Source organism: Rhea americana, unplaced genomic scaffold (genome assembly GCF_003343005.1).
Source record: "Rhea americana isolate MKP2758 unplaced genomic scaffold, rheAme1 scaffold_264, whole genome shotgun sequence".
NCBI classification, from domain to species: Eukaryota; Metazoa; Chordata; class Aves; order Rheiformes; family Rheidae; genus Rhea; species Rhea americana.
Window position 1 is genome coordinate 1,115,153 of NW_028186384.1, and position 21,564 is coordinate 1,136,716.

The window sequence follows — 21,564 nt, forward strand, 5'->3', positions numbered from 1 at the left end:
CTTTCCTTCCGCTCGGGTCCCGCACCGCTTCTGCCGCTCAGCGGCTCTTGCTGAGTTGGGCGGTGGTTTCCGAAACACCCGCCGTAGCAGTTAAAGGCGAAAGTGCGGTGATCTGACTGTTCAGAGCTGCTAACGGTGCCGGCTGGTTCCCAGCACCAGCCGCGTGGGCCCCTCGCTGCGCTGCCCTGCCCTCCCGGCACACCGCCGGGCCCCCCCGCCGCCGCCGCTGCCTCTCCCCCGTTAGGTACTTTCTTCTCCCTCGGTCGCAGCCCGGTCGCAGCTCATGCACTGGCGCGTTGGCCTGATGCCGCTTGCCCGGAGGAATCACGTTCCCAATTGGCGAGTAGAAAGTTTTGATCTAAAAACAGGGATTAGCCTTGTTTGTTTTGTGTTTGCACTTAAAAAGGAAAAAAAAAAAAAAAACACAAGTTCACTTTCATAGATTCAGCTGCTCAAACATGTATTTGATGTGTAGCTGTGTCTACCTTAAAGCTGACACTTTTTTGCTATCCATAAGGGTATGTTGTGTCCATACAGTTTATCTATTAGCTTATACAGCAGGCAGGTTTTTTAGTTCCGTTATTATTACTAAACACACAAAAAGATGTCATGTTTAATATCTTCTGCTGTTTATAGAGGTTTGAGTTTGGTAGTTTTAATCTGCTGTACAGCCACATAGTAATGTGTCAAATGGCCTTAACTAAAACAACCAAAAATATATTGATCATACTGGTTGCAAATAATTTTTGAAGAATGTATTAAGCAAGGGGATATGAACTGGAATTAGATGAGAGATGGATTCTTGTCTTCTCACTACATGCCAAATTTTCAAAGTTAGTAGGTACTTAAAGAAGCTGCTACTGGGATTTTGACAAGTCTAAACACCTTTGAAAACCTGTCCTTACTGCTTGTGATTTCAGAATAGAGGGTTCAGTTCCTGTAGTGAGCTTTTTATTTGTGTAAAAGGGAGGGGGGAAGAAATCAAAAGACAGACTCCAGTTTGTTAACTTTGAATGACCTGCTCCAAATTCAGAAGCTAATCTTCTATGTCTGCTGGCTAAGCAGAAATCCAGAGTAATTAATGCACAAGACTTTTTCCATATGCTGGGAAACAGAGTACTTCTACCTGGGAAATACAGCAATAGCAACACTTGCTCCAAGGCTGAAAATAGCCTAAGCACCTAATACGATAGATGATGTGGTAACATATTTATGAAGCTGACTTTAGCCTCACAAGTTAGCTATTTCTTTGTCTTCCCTCTTGTGTACTGCACAGTTTTGCATATGAATTCAGTCTTCTGTGAAGTAACATTTTGGCTGCTGAGAGCTATAAATACGATGCAATTAATTGTTATTGTTTCCCTAGTTGCAAACTTATGCTCTCTAATTTGCTCTAAGTGTGCAAATCATCACTGCTSTCTGTTAGATTAGTTTACTGCTGCTTCTGCTGGAGTTGCAAGTGCATCTCGGCTTTTAAGCAAGTCCTGCCACTGCCTTCCCAACATCCAAACGCCGACCCACCCTTCCTGTCCCAGTGACTAACATACTTGTGCACTCCTTGGTCATTTCCCAATTTCTTCATTGCGGCAGCCTCCTCCTTGGTTCTGTTACTTCATTCTACCCAAAATACAGGTCCTGTGTTTGTCCCTTGTCATAAGGAAAAAACGGAGATTATTAAAAGTCCATCTATGCTATTTGTTTGCATCAGTTACAGCTTTCTAAACAAGTCATTGAAAAATGCTGGTGTGATGTTAGAAAGCAGTGAAAACAATTCTCTTCAGAGCTCTGATAGAAACTTGCCACTTTTTTTTTCCCCTTCACCTTACTTTGAGGATCCTGTTCAGCTCTGCCTTGTCTTGCATCTGTTTTTGTTTCTTGTCATAACCTATTACATTTAGTTAGACCAATTTCTTCCTCCTTTTCTCTCTTTTCCTCTGAGGGAGACTGATTTTTCTCCTCCCTTTCTCTGTGTATCTTCTTCTGAATCTGTTTTCTGTAACTGTTCTTAATGGAAACACTTTTTAATACTGTTATTGCATGCTGGCTTCAACCTTTTCATTAGTCTCACTAGTCATGCTTTTTGAAGCATTTTTGAAAAGTTTGGAGTCTGGCTTATGTCACCGTTTACATCCTTTCTGATACGGTTAAGAGAAAGGGGCTGCTATAAATATGCAGCTGTAGCTCAGATGCAGAGGAGACCAGTGTCAACAGGGAAGACGTTTGCAAACTCTCCCACGCTGCCGGAGTCCGCGAAGCGTAGAGCTGTCAGGTCTCACCGCAGAGCGCGAGAAGCAGCCTTGTCTCGGGGTGCGCATCTCTGCTCCGCAGCTTTGGGCTCTCGGTGGTTTTCAGCGTAGCCGGGTGCTTTCYGCCTCTGGGACGCGCCTTGCGTGTGGATCCCGAGCTCGAGGAACCCGGCAGTGCTGCCCGCAGCTTGGGCCCTGTGGCAGCCCGTTTCCACGCGTGCTGGAGACCCTCTCGTCGCGCGTGTGGCGGTGCGTCGCTCGTACCCACTTGTCACTTGGAGCTTCTTTTGCTAGCTTTCAGATAAACTGAGGTCTGAAAGCACCTTACTAGCACACTGTCTCAAGTTTTTTTTGGTATTATAGGGAGGAAGTGCAGTAGGTTAGAGCTATATATCTCTGCTAGATCTTTAGGGCAAAGTCCTGTTATGTTTCTAGATTTTAGAAGAGTTAACTCTAAAATCTTGTTCTGCTTATTTTCTTTTTTACTAAACTATTGCTGATTAATGTGAAAAGTTTTTTTCCATTTGACCTACTGCTATTTTGATAGTTTATGCAGGCACCTGGGGTTTAGTAAAATGCAATGCTTAGTAAGTGCTGTTTTTCTTTCTGGAAAAAAAAATCTAAGATATATCCTCCTGTTATGTCATGTAAGGGAAATCATATGAAATTAGATTTGTTATTTGTGGATGAATGCTGAAGTCTGCCAAGCTAAGCATTCAGAAGTTGCAGTTAGAATGAAAATTGCGTGACTATAAATTTGCATCTTCAAAAGACTCAAAAATATGTAAGGTATAAATTGTTTGGTTAGCTGGTTGATGCATTTGTCCTGTGATACTGAATGACGTCCCCACCTCTTTACAGGTCAAAAGCCAGAACAGGATTTGTTTGCCTAACATATTGTAGCACCTGACTGATTTATTACTTGAAAATTTGTTGTTTATGATTTAATAAAAATCAAAATGATGTTAACAGTGTATGTAATATATGAAGTTACTTGAATATCAAAATAAACAAGCATAGTTTCTAGTAAGCTGTTAGATGTCTCTTATTTTTATGTTTTGCTCAGCTGAAGCAAAATCTAGTTTGGAATCTGAGGCTTTTCAGGAGCTTCTTTCTTTCGTATGGAAGTATGGAGCGGAGCGCCAAAGTTTGAGACTAGCTCAACATGGACTAAACAGGATCTTGATTATAGGTTTGTGGTTTGTTTAGGCTTTGTAACCCTTTCATTATCCTGTAGGTGTTCAGCTTTTGGAGTTTGAGCTTGTTTTGCAGCTGATGATTTTTCCAGGCAATGCTGACTGTTAAACCCTTGCCTACTTTAGGGAGGGGGAAAAAGTGTTAAGCTCTAATCTCTTTCTTTAGCCTGTTAATTAGTGAGAACACTACAAGCCATCAAGCTCCAATCAGATAATTTAAGAGCTCTTTTTTTCTCCTAGTTGAGAAGACAAGTTTGTGCTTGGATACCAAGAGTCCTGCCCAGGAGAGGCCTGATGGTTTTAGCTTCTTTGTGCTGGACTTTGCTTGTGGCCACACCAAAATGCGGCTTATTTGCCCCTGGGAAGAGCACCCTTGCCAAAGCCCTGTCCAAGTGACGCTGCCTGGCAAACGCTTTTAGCTGCTGATGTTGTGATGTGAGCAGAGGAATCTGTCTCTTGCAGTAGTTTTCTCACTGATCTACTGATTTTTTTTTCCTTTGCCCCCCGACCCCAAAGGGTCCAGGCTAGGGAACGCTGATGGTATTTGTGGGCTTTATTGATGCAGTGACTGGTGTAGATTCCAGGCTGTGTAACTGAGATCATAAAATCTCTCTTCCAATTCCAGAAACTGTTGGATTGGGCAGTGGTTAATAATTAAAGAGTAAATTTTCCTAACAGCACACAAACTAATTATACTGTCTTGTTTTTCCTCACACTCAGAAACCTTTGAGAAGTGACCCGYGACTGCTGCCTTGGGTAGTATTGTACTGTTTCCCCTCGCTGCAGCCTGATGTGGGTAGGAAGGCAGGTTTCCCACTCCTTATTTTCTATTTTTGCTTTTGGAATGTGAAAAACCAAACTCGGGCACTTCCAGCCAAAAGAACAGCCCTGTTTAGATTGTGCCTGTGATAGGGGAAGATATGTTTTAAACATGTGTTTGGCTGATATGTGTTAAAAATGCACCTTTTCCTACTGCAGGCCTATGACTAAGGTCTGTGCCCGGTGAAACTCTTTCCCTCCCTGCCGCACAGTAGAGTGGAGAGGGGGATGGGTATGCAGAAGTTATGCAAGAGTGCAAGTACAGCAGCAGTGGTGTTGCTACCAGGAGGACTTTGGTCTACTCTTTTCAGGCTGCCCGGCAGCCCAGGTTCTTCTGAACAATCCCTCCCTTTCCCCTGTCTGCTCAGCAATGCGATCTTGCTTGTGAGCTTTCTTGTCTCTTTAATTCAGCATGGTCTTAACACGAAAGATTTTGTTCCTCATTAGTGCTTCTGGGGTTGAGGAGGGCTTTTCTTTTTGTTTGTTTGCTTTTTCRCTTCCTGTGCTGTTTTTAAAAAGCTTGTTGTAACTCTTTGCGTTTTTCATTAAATTAGGTAACTGGACTAAGTTTCTGACTAGCAGCATCCACTGCCGTTAACATCAGTCACTCACCACTTTTATACCCATGGAATTTGACCTCGGAGTTAAGATGGATGGATGAGTTGTTTCCAGGATAAGTGAAAAAAGCAAAATTTAAGAATCCGTGCTCTGAAATGCAGATCTGATAGTACTGCTGCATCCACATACTGGCTTGAGAAATCTTTGCAGAAGAAGAGCCAGGTGGAGGAGGGATGAAATCTCTGCAAAGCGGTTAGCCTTGGTATCTTTGCAGAACTCCAATCATCACTTCTCAGTGATGCAAGCAATGTTGGTGTGCTACAGCTTGCAGTTGATGATCCCATCTAAATAACACAGAAACAGGCCCTCTTGTATAGGTTATTCAATATGGACCTCGAGCACTCACTGTTTGAGTTTGAATCAAGGGCTAAGTGAAAAGCATGCCATGTAAAATGCAATGAGATGCTCCAGGACTATTAGGGAATCAAACACCCTGAAACTGTTTGGTATCAGAACTACCTGGATCAAATTTAATGACGAGTCTTTGGGTGTCATTACCATGCCACGTTCAGACTCAGCTATGAGATGGAAGTTGCTGTCTCTGCTGTGGGGTGACTTGCATGTTGGGCGGGTTTTTTTTGACTGTTGGAGATTGCTAGGGTTTGTTCCGTTAGTTTTAGCACAAGTTTCGTTTGCTTCCTGTGCTTGAAACCACAAAAAGTGGCAAGTGTCTGTTTTAGTCAGATATGCTGTATGAGGGGGTGAGGGAGGGGAAGCAGCCTCGCTCGTCCCGGGTTGAGAGTCTTTCTTTGCAACAAGAGTAATTAGGTTCTGGAAGAGGTACTAGATGAGATGGGGTATAACCAGAGGTATATGGGAAAATAAGGGGGTCTATATGAGACCAACAGTGATGTCTTAGGTCAATGCTGAAGCAAAATCAAGTGTCCCTCATCTCTCTACTTTAAAGCATTTAAAAGGTAAACCCGCTGATATAACCTAATCACAGCAGCTGTAGTGGTTAGAAGAGTGGCTGCATATGGAGTTACGTCAGTAACTAGAGCAACTTCACTGCTGCAGAGGTCATTTTTCTGTTCTTGCTCTGGCACTTGGCTCTGGTTCAAGGCTCAGGTGCCCTCATAATGGGAACAATAACATACCTGTGAACCTGTGTGGAAGTTCTGGTGGAACGTGTTTGTTGGTTTTCTTTTCATAAGTGGTAGTGATTTGAGCTCATTTGTATTTGATACTTTGAAACGCCTCCTTACTCTAGCTTGGAAAGGAAGATTTTCCCTCTTCCCTCTTCTCTTATTCAGCAAATTGAACCTCTGCGTTCTGTTTCCTTACTGACTTGGGTTGGTATCTACAGCTGCTGTTGCTTCCTCTTCAGTACCCATCCCCAGTTTTGGGCAGTGATGCTGTAAAACTGGCAGGACTGCTCGTTTTACAGCTGTCCACAGCTCTTGGAGCTGTGAAGCTAGGAACAGTGGTGTTCCCGTATTTGTGCAAGTGCTGTACCCTGATAGGGGCAATGGAGCTGCCTGAATTAAGACTTAAGGAGAGGGGCAGTGTAGTAGTGATGAGCACAAATTATTGCTGCCTTTGGGTAAGGGGTCAGCAAGACTCTTGGGATGGAGGAGTAGGAAGTAACTGTCTGTCGTCTGCTGCAGGGGCTTCCCCCTTAATCTGAACTCACTGGAAGCCCAGGATTGACCCTTCTGCTAGTGAAGGCTGTAGTGCAAGGTAGAGCTGGAGCTTCCTCCCTCCCTCCACCAGGAATCTTATTCTTACTGCACTGTCACCCAGCACCTTCATCTGAACCAGAACTCAGCTGAGATGCAAGAGCAGAGCTGCTAGGTGAGGAGCTGGGGCTGGGGGATGGAGTTTGGTCAGCTTGAAGCTCCTTTGCTCCCTACGGAATGAGTGTGCAGAGATCATATGAATGCACTTCTGCTTAGGGAGAAAAGGAGAAGGATGAGACAAACATACCTAAAGAGTCTGCTGGACTGTGGAGCGTACTGGGACAGGTAGAGACAGAAGTTAATAACGCAGGTGATACCACAGTTATATGGAAGTAGTTGTCTTGCATGGATTTCAAATTGCAGTGATACTGTAATAGGTGTATTGCCTACTGCTGTGGTACAACGTCTGTTTAAATTCATTTGAAGGCTTTTCAGTTTGACAAGGGTTAGTCTTCAAATGTCTGAAAACTGAAATCTCAATATTATAATGACTTAATATTTTTGTAGACATCAAGAAAAAAACTTCTCTCCCCTAGCTTTGAGCTAATTACTTTTAAAAGACCCTAGGGTTAGTGTTTGTCCTTCAGCYTGCTTTTCATTGCCTCTTCTGTTTTCCCCTCCGATCTCCCACCTCACATTCTTGCCTCCAGGACTGTCCTTTTCTGCTTTCCTGAAATTTGTCACTCGAACGTGTGGTGTTCTTTGGGGAGTTACCTACACGTTCTTTGTTCAGGAGGCTCAGTGGACCTGGGTACTTCGCTGGTGATGGGTGAAGAATAATGAGGTAAGGGAGGAAGAGAAATCATGGGCCATGTGTACTTTTAAGGCAGAACACAGAAGAATAAGGAGAAATTCCCATTTCGAGTTATTCTAGAAAGGGTCTTGRCAGAAAACCTGCTTTATGAGATGTTTTTAAAATAGCTAGAATATCTAGTTTATGTTACTAAATGGAACAATACTGAATTTTTTTTCTGTTAGCTACAGTTTAAAGATGGAGAAGTTCATCTATGTGCATTGGTACCGGCAGCAATCTGGATTTGTCAAACATGACTAGCGATGACTGAGCTTGCGTGGAGGGGAAGCGGGGCTCCAAGAGTCTTGTGATGTGGAAGGCATCAAGAAAAGGCAAAGTCACGGAGCAGAGTCGCTCACGGTGCTTGCGGAAGCTTGGTGCTGTGTATTTTTTTTTTTTTTCCCCTTCCCCGTTTCCCCACCCTTCTCCTGCGGGTCATTTCTGTAAGCTGGGTGCGCCTCCGTCATACCCAAGCTTGACGTGTGGCAGCAGTGGCAGTTTCCGGTGTCCCAGGTCTACCGCTTGCCCCCTCTTTGGCAGGAAAGGGCAGTGCCCGCTGCTCACATGCATGGTGCGAAAGGGAAGCTTTACTGTGTTCCCATAGTAACAAGTAAACAGCATTCCTTAGTCACTGGGACAATTTTTCTGTTTTAACAGACCAACACCCAGGTGAAAGGCTTTTCAGCRAGTGGAACAAATTAGGGTAGTTTTTTGGTTAAGGTTGGAGAGGCAAGAGGCTGTTGCTCTTCTAAAAATGGGAGGTTTTCCTACTGCGTAGCTACAAGTATCTGTACATGCTGTCACAGGCATCTGTTGCTTGAAGGTCCGTATGTTTCTTTTACGGCCACTTGGAGAAATRTTGTCCCCTAAGTGCTCAAGAAGAATGCACCTTGAGATGCCACCCCAGAAATGTTTTGGTAATGAAAAAAAATGAGATCTGCCTCTGATGTCTATAAATACAAGCTATTTTGGAAAAKTGTTCAGGGAACCTGTGACAAGCCCTGCTATAGTGCCTCCTGCGTAGTATTTCTTTATTTCTTTTCTTTTTTTCCCCCCTCTTTCCCTCTTAGTAGCTAATCCTTCTGACAGATACAGTATGCAGCAGTGCTCTTTCAAAAAGAGCAGTACAATATGTCTGAAGAGCTTGCCCGAATGAAGCAGCAAAGTAGCTCAGCTATCCTCAGAGCAGATATCTGGCACTTGGGAAGAGCTGCATGTGTCAGTACCTGGCAGTCTCTCCCATGTACTGCTTTCTGAATGTGACCTTTAGGCCRTTCAATACCAGCATCAGGATTTATAATTTTGGCTTTGGTAATTCTAGTACTGACGTTGTCAGCACACGTTGTTGCTTCAGTGCTGGTGATCTCAGAATTGCCTCCAGCACCAGCAGACTTGGAACCAAGATTCATGGTACATAAAGATAGTGCCTGACTGCTGTGTTGTTTGGCTGTTCCTGACCTTACAGGCAGATGTCACTTGCCCCTTGAGCAGTAAATGTCTTCCCAAATACGTGTGCCTTGTCTGCTCTCCATCCTCCCAGGGGATTTGCATGCATCATGTCCTAGGATGCTTGCCAAATCAGCTCCCCTGGTGTGCTTCAGGTCTTAGTAGGGATGACTGTTCGTGTTCTCCCCATTGCTTTGCTCTTCATCATGTGGAGGCTTCAAGACTCACGTTACTTCTAGGAATGAGATGTTGGGATGGCTATCCTATGTGGTGTTCTTCCCTAGTCTGCTAATAAATTTTAACACTTGACAAAGTCTCCGTCCTGTCAAATTGCTTTCTTTTCCCCCGTCCCCTCTCCAGGCTCTTCCAGCAACCTGAGAAAGAGAAGCTATTGSAACAGAGGGTGCAATTACCACTCAAGTCTCATCAAAAAAACAAAATAAAACAGAACAACTGCCACACCCCTCTCACTGTGTTCTCTTCCCTTTTTTTGGATAATGAAAAGCAAGAGGTCATTTAATAGTTGACTTGAAGTTATTCCTAGAGTTAAGTTTAGAATCTTAATGCTCCAGTAACTCCTATCTCTAGTGCTCAGGACTGATTTGGTACTGTCCACCTGCATAAAGAACATCTGTAGGATCTCTAGCCAGGAGTTAGATGTCCAGAAAAGACTGTCTATATAGACRTAGAGGGCTGTCAGCCCTCAGTCTAGTAAAATGTCTTGTGGTAAGTAGTGTATATTTAGGGGGAATGTAATTCACATGCATCTTAAATAAACAAGTTGTGTCTTTTTTGCTGGTTTGCCTGGGGGAGGTTTATAACCCTCTCAGCAGGTCATAAACAGTATGTTATGCTATGCTTTACCAGTTGGAAATAATATATAACCAGAAATGCCTTCCCTTAGCACCTTTACAGAACAAGAACCTATGAGAGTATTTCTGGATGCTACAGTAGCAAGAACATGCTTACCTTAGGCCTTCAAAGCAGTGGATAATTGTAAAGAGGTTACAAAAAGCCAATTCCCTAGTAACTGTGTGTGTGTGTCTAAATCCACACTYATTCATCATGGCAAAACTYTTTGTGGGCAAAGATGGGTGAAGTGCAATATATTGCAGATGCAAGTATTAAAACTGGCCAGCCAGTATAGCCAAAGAAATCAAATTGCTTTTAAATGGACTTGTGTGCCTTTAAATATCCACATGTGTTGCTTTTTCCATTCTTGGTCTCAGAACAGCATGCTGAGAGGTATTTGCCATCCAGGTGAGGGAGACTCATCTAAGAGCCATCATCAGTCTCAGTATTTGTGCTCTTTTGTGAAGGCTTAAGTGTTTAGGATAACTTTATTGTTGATGTTTCTAACTCTGCTCCTAGGTTTTTCATTAATGTTTGGTATTTGCTTCGTTTGCCTTTGTAATGACTTGTAAATGCTTTCCATTCACAGCTCTGAGCATCGTCCTTTTCTTTTTTAATGGCATGTGAACTACATGTTTCTTTGAAAACCCATAAATAGCTTTTGGGTTTATCTTGAGAGCCGAGAAAATAGGGGACTCTTTARACTAGAGAAGCAAATGCAATAGAGGGAGCACGTCAGTGTTCTTTCTGTAATGATAAAAGTCTTTACTTGCTTTAAGTTTTGTTTTTGTTTTTGCATTTTTTAGCAATATGTAGTTAAACAATTGGTCACTTCAGCAAAAAGAGGAGGAAATAGCTTCCGATGACTGTGCATCCCTTTGAAAGAAGTACCTTGGGTATACAGAAAACTTCTGTGAAAAGCCATTCTTTCTGTGTCAGCACTGGGCACCACATCTCACTTCTAGTGCATCCTCGATGGGTAGGGTAGTGTTTCGTCCGTGACATTGTCCAAACTGCTTTTTAAACTGAGCAATTTATTAATTCGCAACKTTTAGTAATATTTTACTTGACATGCAGCTTCTCGTGGTTCATGTGTCATCTGGTGGCTTCCAAGAAAGTGCCTGAGATGGCGGCAGATTTTGTTGTCACTGCCGTGTCCGCTCTTTGCGGCTTAAGAAAGCAGCAGGGAGATGGGGCACCTCTGCATTTATTTTTGGCATTTGATCTGTGATGCTCATTCCAGATTGCTATYGGTTGCAAGATGTAAGGCAAAAGGCTTATCCTCATTAAATGCTGCGTGTGTAATTTCAGAGGCTGTCTACGTAGAAAGATTTCAAAATTAGACTTTTTGTACTTATTTTGAGATCTTACAGAAAGATAGGAAGTTTTTTTTCCCCCCTACAGGACTGTGCCACCAGAATAGCCTTTAGGAGACTGATCTTCCCCTTGACCCTTAGAGGAAGGGGCAGTGAAATACCTGGGAATCTTGTGCATGTTTCTAGTGCTCACTGGAACTGTTTGTTTTTGTGGCAAGCCAGAGGTTGAGTATTTGTTAAGGTAGGTATTTGCTAAGACTCACGGACCACGTGCTGTCAGAAAATAGATTGGTTCTGTCTCAGTGGTGTCCTTGTGTTGTGGTCCCAGACTTAGTTTTTTTGCTGCTTAGTATCAAAGTAATTTCAGACAGTGTATGGATTCTTTGTCACTTCTGAGGAGGAGGACTATGATACCTTGTGTATTTTAGGAGAGAGACTGAGTAATGTCTGGGGTGGAAATGTGGAAAGGCTTGTAAGGGACTATTARCTTTAAAATATTTTGTACAGGCCTTCAGGACAGAGTTTTAAAAGCCATTTGACTACAGGAAATTCCCCAAGGTGAATTACAGCATTTAATTCTGGTAGCAGTATCTGTTTCTTTCATTAAAATGCAGAAGTTTTGAGTGATTTGGCTGTTTTTCCTGATCTCCAGGTAGATTATTTTGCTGGTGCATCTGTAGCAGTAAGTGACTGTAGTTTCATGAAGGCCTCTGCTGAGGGGATGCTCCTGTGCTTGGCGCAGTTCCTCCCTCTGCTTGCTCGTTCCAATACACGCGCTGCGCTGTTGAATGAGGTTGGGGAAGTAACCCAGCTTAAAACTCATCTGGCAAAAGTGGTTAGTTCTAGTAGTTAGCGTTAGAATTAACTTTAACTTTAAATTAATTTTTAGGAGGGCTGTGAGATTAGGAGGAAGGACCAGGACATAGGAAAGTATGTGCTTACTCAGGTGTCAGATATTTGTTTTCTGTATCTTTCTTTAAGTGAGTGTCAACACAACTATCCCGAGTTTAGGCTGTTCAAAGGTTGACCTGAACATGGTATCAGGCCTATGCCTTGCAAGGTGAGGYCTGGATGCAACCCTTTGCAGCAGCCTCTGGCCAGGCCTAGAAATCTTCGCCCTCCCTTTCCTCCCCAGCTTTGTGCACTGGAGTTGCCTCCTACTGTTAAAATAATCATCTGGCAAATGCTGCACACTTTCGCACAGATGCAGGACTGAGGAGAAGCAGAAATGGCAACACAGATGGCAGCGTGGTACTCTCACAACCAAGTAGGTTTTTTATGTTGCTGTGTCAGAGGAATTTCCACGGCTTGGTATCTAGCATGGAACTATGGAGATCCTCCAGTTTTTCAGGTCTGGCTAAATGATTGCGCAGCTCTGAGTGGCTAGCAGAGTCTCTAGGAGTTTTGGTGTGCGCTCGCTAAATAGTTTGCGGACAATTAGCTCCCTGGGGCTTGGCACCTAGGGAGAGGAGCACAGCTGAAGCTGTCACTTCGTGAACCTCAGCAGCGCTGTTGGATCAGTGCAAGGGGATAYGCTGTACAGGTGCTGCAGAACCTGAACTTCCAAGCTTTAGATGTAAAGCCTGAGGGAAAAGGGTGGGAGGAGGAGGGAAAGGGTCTTTTGAGATTGCAGTTATTGATCAGGCTCTGGAGCTTTGTAGGCAGAATGCTCCCCCTGAAACTCCTCCTCCTCAAAGGTCTGCTGTGCACTGTACCTCCTGCTTCATTAAATGCTACCAAATATGACTGCTTTTCTCTCCTGCCTGAGTTTCTAACGAGGCACAGTACTATAGGGAAAGAGCTATGTCTGGTGGTAATAGCTGAGTAGGAGGACACAGAGCAGGCACTGCTGGGAAGGATTTGTCTTGCAAGGTCCAAATGCTGCCCACACTGAAGTAGGAGGCACTGAAACATGATTGGGAGAGGGGGAAAGGGAAAAAGGGAGAGGTGGGAGGTAATAGTTGAAAATTAGATCCCTGATTTCCCCCCTCCCTCCCCCCCCCCCATGCTGCAGTAGTATTTGCATCTGGATTCTCTTTTCCAGTTTTAAATGTCCTTTTCTAATGATCATCTGTAGCAGAGCTCAGGTCTGTCTTTCAAGTAAGATGAGCTGAAGCAACAAAGTATCTGCTAGTCCTACTGAGCAGGGCTAACGGAAAACACATTCTGCATCCTTGAATTACTGGTGCTTCTTTCTTTATGATCCTGCTAGTATTGACTGAGCTCCTCTGGGGCTCCTGCCCCACAAGTTAGGCATAGCAGTAGCGTGGGAGAAACCTTCCCAACTTGTGTATTTTCACTAGTGCCAGATACAAAGAAGGGTCAGGTAGGCAAAGGAGGAGCCACAGAAGTGGCAGGATATGGGAAAAGGTGGCCTGTGTTTGCCTCGGAGGGTGATGTGGGAAGTGTTTGACTGTTCAGAATATAGTGTCTGGGCTGGAGTGTGTTTCGTGTCTTCGTTTTCGGTTCCTCTCATCTCTGTATGCCTCTGCTTGCAAAGGTAAGGGCTTTTAAGGGAGCTGCTATTCCTGCAGGTGCAGCCAGGACTGTCACTGTTCTTGAGACTATTTCTTTCTCATGCTCTGGGTGGCAGCGTCCCTTGACGTCCTAGCTTTGCTTCTAAAGTGAGGTCTGCCTTGTTTCTGCTGGCTTGGAAGTCTTTCATTTGCTCAAAGTGTGAGCTGCTTTATATCTGCGCTTAGAGTGCCTGCGTGTGTTGTGGGCTAATGCTTTCCTGTGGGAAGAAGAAATCTCCCTTGAATGGCACTCTGTTCACTAATTAGATAATTCTCCAAGACCTGGGAGCTGGTGGTGGTTCTCGCTTTCCTGTCCTTGGCTGCCCTTTCACGGGCAGCCGTGGGATAAGGCGGCTGCTGTTACCAGGTTTGCAGCCCTATGAGCTTTGGGATTGGAGCTGCCTGAGCTGTTTCCACTGGTTGTGGTAGTTGTTGGGTCCTTGTGTTAGACTCTGTGTGTGACTAGTGAGATAGCTCTGATCTACTTGAATGCTCCTCACGCCTGTGCAAAGCATCTAGCATTTTGGATTTTCCTTATTGCTCCAGCCACTGAAAGCCAAGTGGGTTTTTTGTTTGTTATTTAAATTAGGATGTAATATGTCTCTGTTTTGGAGAGAAGACTGAGTAAAAGAGCAGAAAGCTGAGGTAGGTCTAGAAAAGTGGAAGGGAGAGGAGTGGAAGAATATTATGGCCAAAATCGGGTATAGATTTTGATCTGTCTAGAAATTTTTATATCATCTTTCAAACTTACTTTTAAATGAGTTAGTAACAGTGAATGGAGAATGGGGGGGGGGGGAAGTGAGAGAGAGAGAGAGAGAAGGGCTCAGAGAGGATTTGCAACATCTCATGCTGCAATAATCCGTTCAGTAAGGGATCCCTCCTACTCTTCCCAGAGCATTAACATGCCACTGCTCTGGAGTCAAAAGGGATGACTCAGGAGGACAACTTGCCAATGACACAGCTGTAACTATTCTTAACTTGATAATTTCCCTTTAACCCCTGACCATGAAAACCAGAAATACAACCCTTCTCTTGAGAATATACATCAGACAAGCGAGTGCACAGGGAACCGATGCAAACAGTAGGTAGTGAGAACAGGACTTCTTATTCCTGCCTTCTGGTGGTGGGATGCAGTGGGCTTTAAAATCTTGTGGAGGGATGTTTCAGGGGGGATGAGACACAGGGAGCTGCTCGTCCGTCTTCCTAGAGATGAGACATCAGCCTGCCACAGTTGGGTTTCTACTGTGCAGGGAAAAAATCCACTTTTCATCCTGATTAGTTAGGACAAATTCATTTTAATACATACTATCTTTATTTGCCCATGGAAAATCAAAGTAGGCTGGTCCCCACATGGATCTGTTCCAGCCAGTTTTGTAATAGCCTACTAATTTTATCACCAAGACTTCTCCTTATTTAGCTTTTGGGTTCAACCTTCATTTCGTGTTTCCTGAAGCTTAATATTCATCCAAGTCTGTGTTGCCATAATTACAGTTTGAAGAATACCCGATGTTTTTGCAAGTGGTTGTAGAAATGATGTTAAGCTTTATGGTTCAGGGTTTTTAGGGCTAGAGTGTGTGTGGGGGGGAAATGACAATTTCTATCCCAAGAAAAAATTTCAATGCCACCTTTGGAGGTTAAAATTTGTCACAGAGTATAAATTCGTTTACAAATAGTTTGATGCTTCTGAAATCAAAGTACTTCACTGGGGGGGGGKKYYCCCCCCCCCCCGAGTTTTGACTTTTCTTTCAGCAAAATGTTGGGTCGCTGCAACATCAGAGCACGTTTTTGACACGTTTGTTGCTTTCTCACACTTTTCCCTTGTGACTCCATGCTCTGCTTTCTTCTCTGTTAGCATCTCTGCGAGGACCTGTGCAACACTATCAGAGGGGAAACTGTGTGCTGCTTGGCATATAGTACAGTCCTCTAGTAAGCCTGATGCACAGTACGGGGTATGAGACGAAACTGTAACTTTTAAAGGGGATCTCAGGTGATTTGGGGGGAAATATCCATTTTTTCATGGAATTTGATATGAAATCTTTCAAGCTGTTTCAGAAAAATGCAATGTTTTAGTTTGAACTGAAGCTACTGTTTCAAGCACTTATTGATGGAAAACTAAAGAGTTTCTGTAGAATTTGAAACTTTTGTGTGGAAAACTTAATCTCTATCAGAAAAACCAATGTAATCTGGCAATCTGCTGGGGCGCTATGCAAATATACCCTCTTAGCACAACTGAGTTTATTATATAGTTCTTCATTGGCTAGTTGAGAATTATAATCTCTTTGAAAGAATAATTGAGCAGATGTCTAGGTGATAAGCATAAATAGCACCTCAGAAATATGATAGCAAATAATAGTCCTGGTCATATTATTTGGAGATAATTCTATTTGCAATGAGATATACTAGACCCTTTGCTTCAGAATATAAATAGACATCTGGTACATCTTGGAAGCAGCAGAGAACTTTCTTAGCTTCTTCATATCTGTGCCTGCAGTTGAATTCCTTCCTTAGGTGTGACAATTTTAATAGCTGCAATAAATTGAAAACAAGATTCTTCTTCTGGAATTGGAGTGAGAGCAGTAAGTGATCTAGCAGAAAAGCCTGTCTTCTCCCCAGTGGATAGCAGGGTCATGGCCTTTGACAAGTCTGGAGTTACCACTGGAAATAAACACTTACTCTGTTTAAATTTTGAGGAACGGACAGCAGTCTGGTAAATCTAGCTTTGCCTCCTGTGCCGTGTGCTTCTTTTGATGCTGTTGGGCCATTCCTGTATTTTCAGTAACATACTGTTACTGGAGCTCATTTCCACTTTTTGAGTAAGATTGCACTTAGATGACATGGAGGAAGAAAAAGGTTTTGGAGTAAATTCTAGTGTGTGTTAAAGAACCAATCCTACGTGGTGCACTAGTTGCCTTTAGGTAAAATATACCTAGCTGGCAAGGATCCAGTCTGCTGCAGGAAAGACGTGAAATCCAAGTGAAGAGCGTTCTCCTGAGGCAGTGGAGTTCCTGTGCAAGGCCACCTTGAGCGTCTTTGCGTCCAACTTGCCATATTGAGAGTGTAGCGCGCACCTTCCACTGCCTGGCTACTTGCTTGTCTCCCTCCCAGGAAGATGGTAGAAGCTGTTCCAGGAAGAAAGCTTACCTGATGTAACCACTGCACAGTTAACTCTTCCCCATCTTCTCTATTTTTCCTTGGAGCCTAGGATTTTGACTTYACGTTTCTTCAAGTAGTGGAAAATATCTCATCTCCCCTACTTTTACAGYCTTGCCTCAAATGTTTGGATTTGTAAAGACTGAAGTGCATCAAGGGCCCTGCTTTTGGGGATATTRCTGGCCAAGTTTCTCTTTAGTTCCTCTCAAAGGCAGAAATATAGAGGGGTCAGCAGAACTTGGTTAGAGAGATGCATACCTCTATTTATCTTTCAGAGGCCCCTGCAAAACCCAAGTTGAACTGTTATCTTTCTGTGCTGCAGTTGCTCTGCTTGCCACTCGTGTTTCCTCTGGGGGAGGAGGGTTGTGGGGAGTTGGTAGTTYGTACCTGGCACGAGCGGTTCTGCATCCTCTTGTCCAAAAGGACAGATCCTGTGCATCAGCCTCTAAAGTCTGCACGAGTGCTAATCTATTCTGTTTCCGTTAAATTCCCCTCATTCCCACCTTCTGACCCTTCAATCCCTGCGCTTGGCTATAAGTCAGCAGTGCAAACTGAAGGTTTTTTAAAGAATGAAAATAACTATATGGGTTTTACTTCCTCATAAATGACTTCTGAGGGGGTTTTTCTGCTTTCATGTGCAGCCTTCRTGTGGCCAGATTTGTGATACGGGCCTCAGCTGGCGTTTTGGGGTCGTTGGCCAGTTGGGTCCAGGGTTTCTTTCCTTGCTTTGGATGGTGTATAGTGCRTTTCAGCCACTCTCTTTTAATCTCTTGGCTGCTATGGCTCCAGCCAGCCAGCCGCGCGCGGGAACGTATGTGCGCGGTCCGGTACTCTCCTTCCTGCGAGGAGGAAGACTGACGGGAAGGGAAGGCTGGGGAGCAAGAGGCAGGTAAGTCACACTGGTGAAATAACAGGTGACAGCAGGTGACAACCTAGAATGCAGTGGGGCGTTCCCTGGCCAAACTCCTGTATTTTCCTGATATGTGACACTTTGCAGAATACAGTAAGTGAAGCCCACAGAAGCTGGCCTGAGATGAAGACATAGTGGATGGCTCTTGGTTAGTTTTAGGTTATTTGTAGACTACTTCTAAGTTGCTTACATTTGGTTTGTGTATTCAAGGTCATTTTATTAAAATAGGAGCAGAAATTCTGTCTTGTTTCCTTAATAAAAAAAGATCCTGTTGTWAAGGGATTTGGGAGTGTTTCAGGTCCCAGAGATAACAACAGATTGCCACAATAGGGAATTTTTGTCTCGATTCTATCACACAATCTGAAGATATTAGAAGAGTTATCTTAAAATTTCCAAGTTATTTTTAAGTGCTCTGTGGGGCATGTGATGCGTTGGGTTGCCAGCTGAAGGACTGCTGTTCGTGTGCTCTGTTAGACTGTGTAGCCTGTCTCCAGGGCTCCCGCTCTGCGTGCTCACTACTGTGTTTGTGTTGTACTCGGTCTGTGTCCTGTACCGGAGGCAGATAYGTGGCTTGCTCGTCCTGTGATGTGGATGCTTTCTGCCCTCTGCTGGAATTTCATTCATGTGAAAAGCTGAAACTTTTAGTAGTAGTGGGAATTGGCGTGACGCAGGATGAACCCCACAAGCAATGTGACTAGGGGCCCTGAGCACCAGGCCTCGCGGTTTGGGTGCAGTTGTGATCATGGAAATGCACAAAGTCGAGCTTGCGATGGATTTGCATTTCTGAGGAGCYGCTTCCCAACGTGCGGTTTATGACAGGTTCTCTTTATTCAACCCTGCTGAGCCGCAAGACCTGTAAGCTGGGGAATTTTAACTTTTAGCTGTTTGCATCTCTGGTGGAGGAAGGTCTGGACATAGCCGGGTGATGGCTCAATTCATACCCCTATGGAAGGAAAAGACGGCATTGCATATTGAAAGCAACTGTGCCCTCCTTGCTGCAGGGTATGCACAGTGGAGGGATTGTCTGCTTTTTCCAGAGCTTGTCAATATATGACATTAGACAGAGTTTTAGTGTGGGACAAAACTTCCTGCCCTGAAGGAAGAGGTACTTAATCCATCACTTTAATTGCTGTGAACTGCCCTGGTGCTCTGAAATGTTTATGTTGGAGGAACTCGCACCAGATATAGCATACAGGATGTAGAAACTGAGCATTTCTGGCTTTTGCTCAAACTGAAAGAAAAGGAAAATCTTGGATGATCACTACATACTTCCTTCCCTCCACTTGTCCTCTTTTGTGTCTGAAACATTTTGTCACTGATTTGTTTTTCCCATTTCTCCTTCCCTTGTCTCACAGACTTTGAAGCGGCTCATGGCAGATGAAGTAAGGATGGTGKTTTTTTTATGCATGTGTTTTGCTTCTGCTTGTTGTAACCTCTTTGCGCTGGCTGTTTCCCCAGCAGCCGATGACACGTCATATGGACTGTCTGTTTGCTCATGGCAGGTTCTATTCTAGTGCTTTACTCGTACGGGAATTCTGCCCGTACTCTGCCAATGATGTGTACCTGTTGCATGCGAGTTAGTCCTTGTGAAAGGCATTTGGGGGATTTTTTGTTGTTTTTGTGGGGGGAGGTTCTCTAGTTTTGCTTCTTGGGTAGAGACTAATGTTCTCTTCTATCTCTGTTCTTCTAAGTGTCTACTTAACTGGCAGTATTAACACTAGCATGAATCAGAAGTTTGGCACTATAAAAATGTTTGGATCTGGCTAGGATTTGGTCTTTTCCAAAGGAGATATTGAATTTACATCCTCTCTAATCTAAAATTTCAAAAGCTTCCTTACTAATATCCATTTGGGTACTTAATGTACAGGCTCWGGACTCTTGAGCTGTCGGGTTCATCTTTCTCCACTGCTGAGTATGTCTGGATTAACCAATTGTAGGATTGCAGGCAGGATGCCTGGTGTAACATTTGGGACAGCACATAGGCCATGAATGATTGCTGATTTTTTTTCCTTTGTTTCTCACACCAGTTGGAGCGATTCACCAGCATGAGGATGAAGAAGGAAAAGGAAAAGCCCAATGCGGCTCATAGGAATTCCTCTGCCTACGTGGATGTTTCTACTTCAGGACAGACACTTCAGGAAATACCGGACGAAGATGTGCTAGCACTCTTTGAGCAGATGCTGGTAAGCTAGTGTCATGTTTTCTCTATCTTTGTGTTATTATTTCCTGCTTTCTGTGACAACTTGTTTAACAAGCACAAGAGTAGAAATGATTTCTGAAGTCTTCCACTGGCCTGCTTCACCTATCCTGCTTTTATATACCTCCTTGTTATTATTTATATCATATACCTCCCACTCTTATTACTTGGCAGCTGTTTTTCAGATCAGAATGAGGTGTTCAGTTAGCTTGTTGAGGACACTTTTTCTTTCTGGCTCTCCAGGCTAGATCCTGCAGTCTGCACTTGAGAAAAATAAACTTGCTTCAAAAGGCTGAAAGCAAGTTTTGATTAGAACTGCATCTCTAGTTTCTCTCCTAGTGAGTTTTAGTCTCATTGCTGAGACTAAATTCAAATGGGTATCAGATAAGCTTAAAAGTAGTCATATTTAACCACTAAAGACCCTGGATGATGTGACACTGCCTGTTGGGCCTTGTGAAGGATAGCATTTTATGTGAGCACCATACAGCAGTAGCCTTGCTTCTAAATGCTTACCTTATAACTGAGCTGGGAGCAGCTTTGTGGACCTCAGTGTAATAAATGTTGAAGTTAACCACTTAACATGCAGCATCTTTAGTCACATGTCAAAAGCTTCGTATTCACCTAGAATCCCATAGGACTTAGGGGCTGTTCTCTGCCTTTTTGGAAGGTCAAGAGTCCTACTGAAAGGAGATAATCTTTTCTCTCCTCTGAGCACTGATACCTGCTTTGGAAAAGTAGATGAAGGTGGCTCTTGTCCTTTTACCATAATGTCACCTTTCTTGGGGAATATTAGAAGGGAGTGCAGGCTCTCTTTGCTGCTGACATGCATGCTCATTTTACCTTGGCAAAAGTGGAAGACTTCTACCACAGCGCAGTAACAGACTCTGTTCTAAAAGGTAAATGATGCTTTGCTTGCTGAATGTTGCTCTAAGAGTAAGGGCATTTGAAAACTTGCATTTTTTTTTTCAATAGTTGGACATGAACTTAAATGAGGAGAAACAGCAACCTCTGAGGGAGAAAGACATTATGATCAAGAGGGAGATGGTGTCCCAGTATCTGCACACATCTAAAGCTGTGAGTATTTTCCTCCCTCAATGCTGTGTTGGAGTCGTCAGGGGAAGCTGYTGTAAGCTCAGCAGTGGCTCCAAAGCAAAACTCCAACCTGACTTTTAAATAAAAAATTCAGAAGTTTCTTAAGTTAAGATAACCTTCTTGAATAAGTCAAAATAAATGTATCTAGACAGTTGATGTAAAATCTTAATGTCTCTAGGACGTAACTCCACAATTATTTATTCAGTTGTCCTTGGAGGAAGTTTTCAGTGAAGTGGATGGTCATGCGGTAATTAAGCTGCTATTAAATTGTAAAGATTCAGCTGTCACTTAKTTTTCATCATTTGGCTAACTTCTGTAGCTGGATTTACTGGGGAAAAGGGAACCGAAGTATTCTATAGCTAGTAATGGCATCTTTTTTTTTTTTTTTTAATACAACTTCTTAAAAGTTCCTGCAAGTACTCACATTTTTTTTTTCAAAACTTTGATGCTTTATAAATTTTGTATTGATGTTTCTTGATATATTTTAAAAGGCTTCTTCGCAAGAGAAAAAAATAATGGAGAACTGGTACACTAAACTGTTTTATGGCATGACCCTACTGCTAAATGCCGAAGAGATCGGGTAGTACAGCCTTACTAAAGACTATTTCAAAAGTTGAAACATTGTATTTTGTTCTTTTGATTTTCCACCACCACCTGTCTTGGCACCACATACCTTCTTACATTTTCCAAAATGTAAGAATTTTTACATCAAATAGTGCCTATTAAATGAGGGA

The 21,564-nt window shown here is 43.4% G+C and overlaps 1 protein-coding gene across 1 annotated transcript in view; it reads left to right on the forward strand.

Moving 5' to 3' along the window:
- The first annotated feature begins 18,873 nt into the window (after positions 1-18,873).
- The window catches only part of DIAPH1 (diaphanous related formin 1), a 21,935-nt gene continuing 19,244 nt past the window's right edge, over positions 18,874-21,564 (forward strand). Inside the window, exons 1-3 of the mRNA XM_085307807.1 lie at positions 18,874-18,923; positions 19,569-19,724; positions 20,711-20,812. Of these exons, the coding sequence (XP_085163933.1) occupies positions 18,912-18,923; positions 19,569-19,724; positions 20,711-20,812 (270 nt within the window). The 5' untranslated portion in view covers positions 18,874-18,911. The remainder of the gene's footprint in view (positions 18,924-19,568; positions 19,725-20,710; positions 20,813-21,564) is intronic.